Genomic DNA, 14,113 nt, shown 5'->3' on the forward strand with positions numbered 1-14,113 from the left:
ACGCCAGAGGGCACCAGCGAGCCTGAACTGGCAGAAGCAGCAGACAACCACACCCAAGAGGCTCAGCCAGAGCCTGAAATACCACCTGGTGCATCAGCAGAGAGCAGCTCACCAGCAACGAAAGCAACCCCATCACCTACATCACTTCCAGAGGGACCAAGCCCAAGTCCACAGTCTAAAGAAGAACTGGTGTCTCCAGCTTCAAGGGAACAGTTCCAGACTGAGGAGGAAGCAAATGACAGCCTTCAGAAAGCTTGGGCGGCGGGACGGAGCACCTCGCCACCTCTCAACTCTTCTAATTGATCCCGGTTTGTTGTAGAACAGGACCTTTTATACAAGGAGATTCTTTCTGGTGGACACCAGGAAGACTGGCATCTGCAAAAACAGTTGGTGGTTCCAACTAAGTACCGAGGGAAGCTCTTAAGCTTAGCCCATGATCATCCCAGTGGCCATGCTGGGGTGAACAGAACCAAAGACAGGTTGGGGAAGTCCTTCCACTGGGAGGGGATGGGCAAGGACATTGTCAAGTATGTCCGGTCTTGTGAGGTGTGCCAAAGAGTGGGAAAGCCCCAAGACCAGGTCAAGGCCCCTCTCCAGCCACTCCCCATAATTGAGGTCCCACTTCAGCGAGTAGCTGTGGATATTCTGGGTCCTTTCCCAAAAAAGACCCCCAGAGGAAAGCAGTACATACTGACTTTCGTGGACTTTGCTACCCGATGGCCGGAAGCAGTACCTCTAGGCAACACCAGGGCTAAAGCTGTGTGCCAGGCCCTAACAGACATTTTTGCCAGGGTAGGTTGGCCCTCCGACATCCTTACAGATTCAGGATCTAATTTCCTGGCAGGAACCATGAAAGAACTGTGGGAAACTCATGGGGTGAATCACTTGGTTGCCACCCCTTACCACCATCAAACCAATGGCCTGGTGGAAAGGTTTAATGGAACTTTGGGGGCCATGATACTATCATAAACCTAGTCCCAGATTTGGACCTTAGCGTCCAAAATATGGGGGTTAGCATGAAAACCTCCAAGCTTAGTTACCAGCTTGGACCTGGTAAAGCTGCCACCACCCAAAAAATTAGAGTGTTTTGGGGCACTCTGGTCCCCCCAAAAACCTTCCCTGGGGACCCCAAGACCCAAATCCCTTGAGTCTCACAACAAAGGGAAATAAACCTTTTCCCTTCCCCCCCTCCAGGTGTTCCTGGAGAGAGACACAGAAGCAAGCTCCGTGAATCTAAACAGAGGGACTCCACCCTCCCCGTTCCCAGTCCTGGAAAACAGAATTACTTCCCTCTTCACCCAGAGGGAATGCAAAGTCAGGCTAGTAAATCTAACACACACAGATTTCCCCCTGACTTCTTCCTCCCACCAATTCCCTGGTGAGCTGCAGACTCAATTCCCTGGAGTTCCCCACTAAAGAAAACTCCAACAGGTCTTAAAAGAAAGCTTTATATAAAAAAGAGAGAAAAATACATAAAAATGGTCTCTCTGTATTAAGGTGACAAATACAGGGTCATTTGCTTAAAAGAATATTGAATAAACAGCCTTATTCAAAAAGAATACAATTCAAAGCACTCCAGCAACTATAGACATGTAAATACAAAACAACAAACCATCTTTGTACTCACAACTTGGAAACAGAAGATTAGAAAGCAGGAAATAGAAAAATTCACTCCTCATAGCCGAGAGAGTACAGGCAGAAGACCAGAACAAAGGACTTACACACAAAAAACCCTCCACCCAGATTTGAAAAAGTCTTGTTTCCTGATTGGTCCTCTGGTCAGGTGTTTCAGATTACTTCTTTCCAGGTGTAAGAGACATTAACCCTTAGCTATCTGTTTATGACACGCCCCCCCAAATTGCAGACAGTGGGGAAGCTAACTGGTGGTGATTTCCTCCTAGAACTTTAAAATAACCAGATTAATACAACACATGCACCTTTACATATACCACTAAGTATATAACTAACAGACTACTACATTTTAAGAACACTTTTTAACTACTGGATTTTGGGAAACTCTCACGGGAGAGTGCATCAGCTACTTTGTTAGAAGCTCCTGAGATGTGCTGAATTTCAAAATCAAAATTTTGGAGAGCTAAACTCCAACGAAGAAGTTTCTTGTTGTTCCCCTTGGCAGTATGAAGCCACTTTAGTACAGCATGGTCAGTTTGTAGCTGGAACCGCCGTCCCCAAACATATGGGCGTAGCTTTTTTAGGGCGTACACAATGGCATAGCATTCCTTTTTAATGACTGACCGGTGACTTTCCCTCTCACAGTTTTTTGCTGAGAAACATGACAGGATGGAAGTTGTGATCTGTTGCTTTCTGCATGAGCACTGCTGCTATACCACGCTCAGAGGCATCCGTGCTTACTAGGAATGGCTTGTCAAAGTCCGGGGCCCTGAGTACAGGGTCAGACATGAGCGTCGCCTTAAGCTGGGTAAAGGCCTTTTGACACTTATCAGTCCACTTAACTGCATTTGGCTGGGTCTTTTTGGTCAGGTCGGTCAGTGGGGCAGCAATTTGGCTGTAGTGTGGTATAAATCGCGTGTAGTACCCGGCCAAGCCTAAGAAGGATTGGACCTGCTTCTTGGACCTTGGGACAGGCCACTTTTGGATAGCATTCACCTTGGCCTGTAGGGGGTTTATGGTTTCTCGACCCACCTGGTGCCCCAGGTAAGTTACTCTGTTTTGGCCTATTTGACACTTTTTGGCCTTAACAGTTAGTCCGGCCTGCCTGATGCACTCAAAGACCTTTTCCTGGTGTAGTAGGTGTTCGGGCCAGGAGTTTGAAAAAATGGCCACATCATTGAGGTAGGCAACTGCATACTTTCCCAGACCATCTACCAGCCTCTGGAAGGTAGCGGGTGCATTTCGAATGCCCAAAGGAAAGACATTAAATTCATACACCCCCGCATGGGTGACGAATGCTGACCTCTTCTTGACAGGTTTATCTAGCGGTACTTGCCAGTACCCCTTGGTTAAGTCTATTGTAGAGGTGAACTGGGCCCGTCCCAACTTTTCCAATAGCTTATTGGTGCGGGGCATTGGATAGTTGTCCGGACGAGTTACCGCATTTAGCTTACGGTAGTCCATGCAAAAGCGTATTTCCTCATCTGGTTTGGGTACCAGAACCACTGGAGATGCCCATGTACTGGTAGATGAGCGGATTATACCCATCTGTAGCATGTTTTGGATCTTCCGTTTTATAGCAGCTTGGGCATGAGGAGACACCCGGTAGGGTGGGGTTCTAATGGGGTGAGCATTACCTGTGTCAATGGAGTGGTATGCCCATTCAGTCCGTCCTGGGATGGCTGAGAACAATGGGGCGAAGCTAGTGCACAGCTTCTTGATTTGTCGCCGCTGCAGACGTTCCAGGGTGGTTGAGAGGTTTACCTCTTCCACGCCACCGTCTTTTTTTCCTTCGTAGTAGACACCGTCAGGCCACTCAGCATTATTTCCCTGGACTGTAAACTGACAAACCTGTAAGTCTCTGGAATAGAAAGGCTTGAGAGAATTAACATGGTACACTCTGGGCTTTAGTGAGGAATTGGGAAATGCTATGAGGTAGTTTACAGTTCCCAGGCGCTCTTGGACCGTGAATGGCCCTTCCCATGATGCTTCCATTTTATGGACCTGTTGCGCCTTTAAGACCATAACCTGGTCTCCTACCTTGAAGGAACATTCTCTGGCATGTCTGTCATACCAGGACTTTTGCTTTTCCTGAGCATCCTTTAGGTTTTCTTTAGCAAGGGCTAAGGAGTGTTGGAGGGTGCTTTGTAGGTTGCTTACAAAGTCCAGAATGTTAGTTCCTGGAAAAGGCATAAACCCCTCCCATTGCTGCTTCACCAACTGTAATGGCCCCTTAACCTTGTGGCCATACACAAGCTCAAATGGTTAAAACCCTAAACTGGGATGTGGTACAGCCCTGCAGGCAAACAGCAACTGTTGCAACACTAGGTCCCAATTATTGGAGTATTCATTGATGAATTTACGTATCATGGCCCCCAAAGTTCCATTAAACATTTTCACCAGGCCATTGGTTTGATGGTGGTACGGGGTGGCAACCAAGTGGTTCACCCCATGCATGTTCCACAGTTTTTGCATGGTCCCTGCCAGGAAATTAGATCCTGAATCAGTAAGGATGTCGGAGGGCCACCCTACCCTGGCAAAAATGTCTTTTAGGGCCAGGCACACAGTGTTAGCCTTGGTGTTGCCTAGAGCTACTGCTTCTGGCCATTGGGTAGCAAAGTCCATGAAAGTCAGTACGTACTGCTTTCCTCTGGGCGTCTTTTTTGGGAAAGGACCCAGAATATCCACAGCTACTTGCTGAAATGGGACCTCAATTATGGGGAGTGGCTGGAGAGGGGCCTTGACCTGGTCTTGGGGTTTTCCCACTCTTTGGCATACCTCGCAAGACCGGACATACTTGGCAACGTCCTTGCCCATCCCCTCCCAGTGGAAGGACTTTCCCAACTGGGCCTTGGTTCTGTTTACCCCAGCATGGCCACTGGGATGATCATGGGCTAAGCTTAAGAGCTTCCCTCGGTACTTAGTTGAAACCACCAACTGTTTTTGCGGCTGCCATTCTTCCCGGTGTCAACCAGAAAGAATCTCCTTGTATAAAAGTCCTTGGTCTATAACAAACTGGGATTGATTAGAAGAGCTGAGAGGCGGTGGGGTGCTTCGTGCCGTCGCCCAAGCTTTCTGAAGGCTGTCATCTGCTTCCTGCTCAGTCTGGAACTGTTCCCTTGAGGCTGGGGTCACCAGTTCTTCCTCAAACTGTGGACTTGGGCTTGGTCCCTCTGGAAGCAATGTAGGTGATGGGGTTGTTTCCGTTGCTGGTGAACTGCTCTCCGCTGGTGCACCTGAGGGTATTTCAGGCTCGGGCTGAGCCTTTTGGGTATGGCTGTCTGTTGCTTCTGCCAGTTTTGGCTCGCTGGCGCCCTCTGGCGTTGAGTTTGAAGATGGGGTTGCACTTGCTGGTGCTGGTTGCTGTTCCAGTTCCGGGCCTGGGACTGGAGGTGCTGTGGCTGCTTCAGTGGTTGGCATGGAATCTGAGTCCACTACCTCTGTCTGGATCTCTGGTAACACAGACGGGGCGCCTGTGGACGGCTCAGGAACAGGAATGGGTCTGGAAGCTTGCCTGGTTTGGCTACGTGTAACCATTCCCACTCTCTTGGCCCGCTTCACCTGGTTGGCCAAGTCTTCCCCCAGTAGCATGGGGATAGGATAATTGTCATAGACTGCAAAAGTCCACATTCCTGACCAGCCTTTGTACTGGACAGGCAGTTCAGCTGTAGGTAAGTCTACAGCTTGTGACATGAAGGGGTAAATTGTCACTTGGGCCTTTGGGTTGATGAATTTGGGGTCTACGAAGGATTGGTGGATAGCTGACACTTGTGCCCCCATGTCTCTCCACGCAGTAACCTTCTTTCCACCCACTCTCAAATTTTCCCTTCGCTCCAAGGGTATTTGAGAGGCATCTGGGCCTGGGGATCTTTTGGGTGATGGTGGTGTAATGAATTGCACTCAGATGGTGTTCTTTGGGCAGTTGGCCTTGATATGTCCCAGTTTATTACACTTAAAGCATCTTCCATCTGATGGGTCACTGGGTCGAGGTGAGTTACTGGAGACTGGTGAGGTGGAAGAATAGGGCGTCTGTGGCTTTACTTGGGTTGTATGTGGGGTCTTTGGCTGTCCTCGGTTGTAGGGTTTATGGTCGGTGTGCCCTCTGGGGTATTCGTTCCCATTGACAGTAGCTTTCTTCCTTTCTGCCACATCCATCCATCTGGCTCCAATCTCCCTCGCCTCAGTGAGATTTTTGGGTTTTCCATCTTGTATGTACCGTGTTATGTCCTCAGGAACACCATCCAAGAACTGCTCCATTTGTATGAGGAGGTGCAGTTCTTCCAAGGATTTAACATTGTGTCCTGATATCCAGGCCTCATAATTTTTCCCAACGTAGTAGGCGTGTTTGGGAAATGACACATCTGGTTTCCACTTTTGGGTTCTGAAACGCCGACGGGCATGATCTGGGGTTATCCCCATTCTGTATCTGGCCTTGGTTTGAAAAAGTTTATAGTCATTCATTTGCTGCTTAGGCATTTCAGCTGCCACCTCTGCTAAAGGTCCACTGAGTTGTGGCCTCAATTCTACCATGTACTGGTCTTCAGGGATGCTGTACCCCAGACAGGCTCTTTTAAAATTTTCCAAGAAGGCTTCGGTGTCATCACCTGCCTTGTAGGTGGGAAATTTCCTGTGCTGCGGAACCATAATTGGCGAAGGGTTGTTAGGATTGGCTGGCGCATTCAGCCCAGCTTGCGCTAAGTCCAGTTCATGTTTTCTCTATTTTTCCTTCTCTTCACTTTCTTTTTGTTGTTTTTCCATTTCTTTTTGTTGTTTTTCCATTTCTCGGCAGTAGGCCACCTCTTCTTCTGCTTGTTTCATTTTGTGGGCCACTTCTTCTTGTAGTTTTCTGTGGTGGCCTGCATTTTTGGCTTCTTCTTGTTTTTGTAGCCTTTCCATATCTTGTTTGTGAGTTGCCTCATCTCTGGCCATCTGTGTTTTGAGCAGTTCTATCTGTTTTTCCATTGCTTCCAGCTGTACTGCGTCTGGTTTTCGTGACATCCTGTTTTCTTGTATTGGGGTGCCCACCGGTGTTTGTTGTCTGAACTGCAGGTTCTCTGTTGCCTCCTGGGGTCTGCCTAGCAACAGTGCCTTTTTCCCTTTCTTCCTCTAGCTAATTTTTTCAATGTAAAGTAAACCAGAAAAACCACTTTATTTGCATTTATATAGTGCTGGTATTTGACTCCTAATGGGAGCGCTATTGTCTGACAAAAGACCCGTAACAGCTCCTTAATGGTTTCTTGCTTAATATGCAAGCCACAACTGCCAGAGAGAGCAGAAAAAAAATTCTCTCTGGTTCCCTTTTAAAACCAAACTGTTTCTCTCTGCTAAAAAGCCCCTAGCAGAGAAAAGAAAATATATAATATTCCTACTGGCTTCTGGATTCTATTTTTCCCACAACGCTGCACACCATATCATAAACCTAGTCCCAGATTTGGACCTTAGCGTCCAAAATATGGGGGTTAGCATGAAAACCTCCAAGCTTAGTTACCAGCTTGGACCTGGTAAAGCTGCCACCACCCAAAAAATTAGAGTGTTTTGGGGCACTCTGGTCCCCCCAAAAACCTTCCCTGGGGACCCCAAGACCCAAATCCCTTGAGTCTCACAACAAAGGGAAATAAACCTTTTCCCTTCCCCCCCTCCAGGTGTTCCTGGAGAGAGACACAGAAGCAAGCTCCGTGAATCTAAACAGAGGGACTCCACCCTCCCCGTTCCCAGTCCTGGAAAACAGAATTACTTCCCTCTTCACCCAGAGGGAATGCAAAGTCAGGCTAGTAAATCTAACACACACAGATTTCCCCCTGACTTCTTCCTCCCACCAATTCCCTGGTGAGCTGCAGACTCAATTCCCAACAGGTCTTAAAAGAAAGCTTTATATAAAAAAGAGAGAAAAATACATAAAAATGGTCTCTCTGTATTAAGGTGACAAATACAGGGTCATTTACTTAAAAGAATATTGAATAAACAGCCTTATTCAAAAAGAATACAATTCAAAGCACTCCAGCAACTATAGACATGTAAATACAAAACAACAAACCATCTTTGTACTCACAACTTGGAAACAGAAGATTAGAAAGCAGGAAATAGAAAAATTCACTCCTCATAGCCGAGAGAGTACAGGCAGAAGACCAGAACAAAGGACTTACACACAAAAAACCCTCCACCCAGATTTGAAAAAGTCTTGTTTCCTGATTGGTCCTCTGGTCAGGTGTTTCAGATTACTTCTTTCCAGGTGTAAGAGACATTAAGCCTTAGCTATCTGTTTATGACAGATACATAAATTCGTCAATGAACACTCCAATAACTGGGACCTAGTGTTGCAGCAGTTGCTTTTTGCCTACAGGGCTGTACCACATCCCAGTTTAGGGTTTTCACCGTTTAAACTTGTGTATGGCCACGAGGTTAAGGGGCCATTACAGTTGGTGAAGCAGCAATGGGAGGGGTTTACGCCTTCTCCAGGAACTAACATTCTAGACTTTGTAAGCAACCTACAAAGCACCCTCCAACACTCCTTAGCCCTTGCTAAAAAAACCCTAAAAAATGCTCAAAAAGAACAAAAGGCCTGGTATGATAAATGTACCAGAGAGCGTTCCTTCAAGGTAGGAGACCAGGTTATGGTCCTGAAGGCGCAACAGGCCCATAAAATGGAAGCATCATGGGAAGGGCCATTCATAGTCCAAGAGCACCTGGGAGCTGTTAACTGCATCATAGCATTTCCCAATTCCTCCCTAAAGCCGAGTTTACCATGTTAATTCTCTCAAGCCCTTTTATTCCAGAGACTTACAGGTTTGCCAGTTTACAGCCCAGGGAGGAGATGACGCTGAGTGGCCTGAAGGTGTCTACTACGAAGGAAAAAGTGACGGTGGCGTGGAAGATGTGAACCTCTCCACAACCCTGGAACGTCTGCAGCGGCAACAAATCAAGGAGCTGTGCACTAGCTTTGCCCCATTGTTCTCAGCCACCCCAGGACGGACTAAACGGGCATACCACTCCATTGACACAGGTGATGCTCACCCAATTAGAACCCCACCCTACCGAGTGTTTCCTCATGCCCAAGCTGCTATAGAACGGGAGATCCAAAACATGCTACAGATGGGTATAATCTGCTCACCTACCAGTGTATGGGCATCTCCAGTGGTTCTGGTGCCCATACCAGATTGGGAAATATGCTTTTGCGTGGACTACCGTAAGCTAAATGCAGTAACTCGTCCAGACAACTATCCAATACCATGCACCAATGAGCTATTGGAGAAGTTGGGACGTGCGTAATTCATCTCTACGATAGACTTAACCAAGGGGTACTGGCAAGTACCGCTAGACGAACCTGCCAAAGAGGTCAGCATTCATCACCCATGCGAGGGTGTATGAATGTAATGTGCTTCCTTTCGGGCTGCGAAATGCACCCGCCACCTTCCAAAGGCTGGTAGATGGTCTACTAGCAGGATTGGGAGAATATGCAGTTGCCTACCTTGATGATGTGGCCATTTTTTCTGACTCCTGGCCCGAACACCTAGAACACCTGGAAAAGGTCTTTGAGTGCATCAGGCAGGCAGGACTAACTGTTAAGGCCAAAAAGTGTCAAATAGGCCAAAACAGAATGACTTACCTGGGACACCAGGTGGGTCGAGGAACCATAAACCCCCTACAGGCCAAGGTGGATGCTATCCAAAAGTGGCCTATCCCAAAGTCAAAGAAACAGGTCCAATCCTTCTTGGGCTTGGCCGGGTACTACAGGCGATTTGTACCACACTACAGCCAAATTGCTGCCCCACTGACCGACCTGACCAAAAAGACCCAGCCAAATGCAGGTAAGTGGACTGATGAGTGTCAAAAGGCCTTTACCCAGCTTAAGATGGCGCTCCTGTCTGACCCTGTGCTAAGGGCCCCGGCCTTTGACAAACCATTCCTTGTAACCACAGATGCATCTGAGCGTGGTATAGGAGCAGTTCTCATGCAGAAAGGACCAGATCACAACTTCCATCCTGTCATGTTTCTCAGCAAGAAACTGTCTGAGCGGGAAAGTCACTGGTCAGTCAGTGAAAAAGAATGATACGCCATTCTGTACTTCCTATAAAAGCTACGCCCATACGTTTGGGGACGGCGGTTCCAGCTACAAACCGACCATGCTACGCTAAAGTGGCTTCATACTGCCAAGGGGAACAACAAAAAACTGCTTCGATGGAGTTTAGCTCTCCAAGATTTTGATTTTGAAATTCAACACATTTCAGGAGCTTCTAACAAAGAAGCTGATGCACTCTCTCATGAAAGTTTCCCAAAAATCCACTGGTTAAAATGTGTCCTTGAAATGTAAAAAGTCTTGTTTACATACTTAGTAGTATATGTAAAGGTGCATGTGTTGTATTAATCTGTTTATGGGGGGGGTGTCATAAACAGATAGTTAAGGGTTAATGTCTCTTTTACCTGTAAAGGATTAACAAACAGTAAGCCAAAAACGCCTTTGTTTCTGTTTTTTGGGTTTTGCTTTGTTCTCTCTGGATTCTGAGAGGGACCAGACATGTAAGCAGATTCCTCCAATCTTTCTGAAAAAATCTCTTCTGTTCTAATTTTAGTAAGTACCAGGACAAGGCGAGTTTAGTCTTTTGATTGTTTTTGCATTTGCAAATGTGTAGTTTGCTAGGAGTATTTCAAATTGTATTTTGCTGGGGGGATGCTTCTCTCTAGTGGGGGAAAAAGTACTGAGGGTCACTGTGGGAAGAGCCAGCCGATGGGCAAAGAGAGGCAACAGCAAAAGGGAAAAAAGAGTTTGGTGACAATTACATGGTGCTCTTGTGCTATTGGTTGTGATTTCCTTTTGGAGGGACTAGGAGAGATTGACGATGATCCTGTTGTGATGGGAGGGGTCGGATCCCTTCCAGCACAAAATGATTTTATTGCCAGAGCTGCTGATATATGTGTGTGTGATGATATAAATCCTCTAGCTTCAAAGCACATAGATTCCATTTTATTGGAACAGGGAAATAATAAGGGAGACACAGGCAGGTATGACTTTGATTACACCAAAATGCCAAAAACTAATCACTTCAGCCATACCTCTTCTTTACAAAAGTGTTTTTCAAATCTTCCTGTTTTCTCTAGTATTGCAGCAAGACAATAGTCTCCTGCAATTTGGATCAGAGAACCACTCTCAGATCCCATTTTTATCAAGGCTTCTAGTTTCACTCTCACACCATAGAGGCTCCCGTGGCTTTCTCAGTGTAACATCTTTTCCTTCCACTGGGTTTGATGCTTAAATAAAGCAGTAAACAGGGGTTAATCTGTCTATGCTTTCCAGATCACAGGAAGAAAAAAAAACAAGAAAAGGATCAGCAAGAAAGAGAACCTGCAGAAGTAAGGATGAAGTGCCCCAGAAAACATTTTCATTGGCCTTTGAAAAATACTCATTGGTTCTCCATAGTACAACAAAAATGGAGAGATCTGTTAATTCAGCCAGGACTTTTCTGAGCTTCCAGTACTTCAAAATACTTTACAACTGCTTGTGTAAATATATAGTTATTTACGCGCGCGCACACGCGCGCGCGCACACACACACACACACGACTATTGTTTAACATTTCCCAGTAAAACACCACATCTTTTTAGGCCAGGAAGGGAAGAATTTCACATGCAGTTGAAAAGCTGAGAATTTCTGGAAGCAAAATGTAAGGAAATAAGATGGACTGTAGCCAGGACAGTGGGATCAGCTCTGCTGCTTTTCTAGTGGAACTCGTTCCATTTTTCATGACCTGGCAGAGAGGAGTTCTGAATTTTGCCTCTGCTCTGCATGACAATGCATTTAGGAACATAATGCCTCCAACGCCATCCCTGGCCATCAGTGCAATTCTGACATCAAGGTAGATTGTAGAGGGTGACAATACTCTATTTCTTGCCTAGCCCCCCTACAACTCAGCAATAGCCTCTTTCTCTTGGAAGGAATTGCATGCCATACAGAAACACCAGTGCTAGTTCTGGCAGCACCTGTTTACTTCCTGGAGCTGCTCTCATCAGGAGCTCTCATTCCCTCTGCTGTCCAAGGAAGTGTCATGCATAGGCTCCTGGAAGATGTTCCTTTGTTGTCCAGGCCTGGAGGTAAGGTGTGAAGAAATCAATCAGCATACAAAAAATCATATTGCATAATCAGAAAGAGATGAATTTGATTTGCCACCAAACTATGCTGTCGCCTTCCTGTGATATTGTTAGTGACAAAATTAAGCTAAAGAATTTTAAAACCATGAATTAAAGGGTATCAGTATTTTTTAAAAATATGAACTCAGTTTAAAAGATAAAACTACTTCTAAAACAGCAATATAAATATAATCGAAAGCAAAGAATGAACGAGTTATTGAATTAAGAAATAATGCTTATGGTGTCAGCATTTGCAATTGATTAAATGTCAAAGGATAGCTGAGGTATCGGATAAATTGCAAGTTCTGTTTACCTAGAAGTTTATAGCTTGAGATTGCTTCCTGTTGGAGAGGTATAATTGAATCCTTTCTTGGGCTTAGTACATTTCAAACTATTATTAAGTCAACAATCTCAAGGTAGCAATCTCAAATTATTACAATGTATTATACTGTGATATACTTTTTCCTCTCAGACTAGAGCTTAGCAAGGCTATTGTGAATCCTTCTGCTTTGAACTCTCTGCGCATGAATTCCTACAACCATGGGACACCTCCTAATCCCAAACTTCCTGATATGTTACCCAACTCTTTCCACTCAGAATGCAGAGAACTGCTCGACTGACAGATGAATACAGTTGTGGCTCGGTCCTAGAGCTCCCTAAATTGCTGGACTAATTCTAGCTCATCATAAAGACTCATATTCAAACTCTATCAGCAGTCTTACATAAATGAGAAAGATGCATTGAAAACTATACATATTGTATTACAGAATAATAACACTGAAGTGTTAGAATCATTCAGAAAGAAGTTGGTCCATACATCTATTCTGTGAGTTCTGTAAATGCTCAGAATAACTGAGAGGAGTAGGCCAGGAAAATTGGATCTAATCCCCCTTTCAACTCCCCGATCCTGGGATGTTGGGGGATGTCTTAGTCCCTGGCATAATTTAGACTAACGTAAGGATGGCTTTAAGTTACACCTGTAAAAATTGAACCTCCTACAAGGGCAGGTTAAGATACATGCACAATAGGCACATGCCTAGGGGCCTAGTTCCTGAAGACACCTGCTAACATCAGAATCTTAGCAGTTTTTTAAAAAACAAGTGTTTATCCCTCATGGTTGTGAAGAAGAGCTTGAAACATGAGCCTAATGTAACTGATACAGTGATGCCTCCCTGAGTTTGCAGAGAGCCTATAACAATAGGCCTGTGGACTTGTCTAGATGAATAATCAGTTAGTAGCAAGTTATGGCATGAATCTATCCCACACTAGCCTGCTGGCCACCAAGTGTCTGTGCGGACTGTGCTACTGCACACTTAAATTTCCCTCGTGCTCATTGGTCTACTCATGTTCCAAAGCAGGGTACATCAAAGTGATCCAGGGAACTGTTAGTGAGCAGCCGCAGAGTCCATAGGGACAGTTAGTGTTTGACCAGCTGGCACAAAGTAGGTTCTCACCCCAGCTTGCCATGCACTAATTGTTTGTCTAGACAAGTCCCGACAGTCATGAACTGCCCCCTTAATTTCAGTGGAGTGTTAACTGTGAAATTCACTGTACTCCTGCTGACACCACCTGAGGGTTCTGATGTGCAGGGGCCTCTTGCTGCTGCCACCTAGCATGGTTCTGGAGGCGATGACAAGGCCCTTCATACACAGGGTATATGCTTGAGTGGGTGGGGCAGAGACTGAGGAGGCTGCATCCTGCCAGTAGAGGAGATGTGGTGGGGTCCCTACCAGCCCAGAAGTTTGGTGTGTGTGTGAGACCTGCCACTATTACCTCAAGTAGGGTGAGGGGCATGGTGAGACTCCATAGGGACCTGAATTACCTTAATCTGGCCCTGATGCCCTAGAGGCCACTTTGCCAGCCAGGGATCCGTGGAGCACAAGGTGCTCTAGCCTTATCCCCTCTTGCCATTTTCATCTCCTTAGGTTGATCAGGTGGCATAGAACTGGCCATCCCATCTTTTAAAACACCTGAGGATTCTTCTACATCAGAGGAAGCCCCACCTGCCACTTCAGGGCAGTTTTCTGATGCAGGATGTTGCATGAACACCACAAACTGGTGGCATGGGAGCTATTTATGGTGTCTTTGGTGCACAGTTTTTCTTTGTGTTCATGTAAAGGCTGTAATGTGTATCATGATGACAAATTTTATTTATTCTTATTCTAGCTATAACAGTCCTTGGATGGCCAGAGCTGCAGAACTGACCAGCCAGCTATCATAAACAGATAGTTAAGGGTTAATGTCTCTTTTACCTGTAAAGGGTTACAAGCAGTGAACCTGGACCACCTGACCAGAGGACCAATCAGAAGATAAGATACTTTCAAATCTCGGTGGAGGGAAGTCTTTGTTTTGTGTTGTTTGT

At 45.9% G+C, this 14,113-nt stretch overlaps 1 protein-coding gene across 5 annotated transcripts in view; it reads left to right on the plus strand.

Moving 5' to 3' along the window:
* The window catches only part of LOC115657658 (hepatocyte cell adhesion molecule-like), a 44,468-nt gene that overhangs the window by 25,677 nt on the left and 4,678 nt on the right, over window positions 1–14,113 (plus strand). For 4 of the 5 annotated variants that reach the window (XR_004002022.1, XR_004002024.1, XR_004002023.1 and 1 more), the window contains 3 exons: window positions 10,922–11,141; window positions 11,178–11,715; window positions 13,918–14,039. Coding sequence is in view for 1 of the 5 variants with exons in the window: in XM_030575736.1 (XP_030431596.1) it covers window positions 10,922–10,977; window positions 13,918–13,923 (62 nt within the window). In the remaining 4 variants the exon portion in view is untranslated. Of the gene's footprint in view, window positions 1–10,921; window positions 11,142–11,177; window positions 11,716–13,917; window positions 14,040–14,113 lie in introns of those variants that run through there. The other variant, XM_030575736.1, reaches the window with a different exon arrangement.

This window comes from Gopherus evgoodei, chromosome 9 (assembly GCF_007399415.2).
Source record: "Gopherus evgoodei ecotype Sinaloan lineage chromosome 9, rGopEvg1_v1.p, whole genome shotgun sequence".
Classification (NCBI taxonomy): domain Eukaryota; kingdom Metazoa; phylum Chordata; order Testudines; family Testudinidae; genus Gopherus; species Gopherus evgoodei.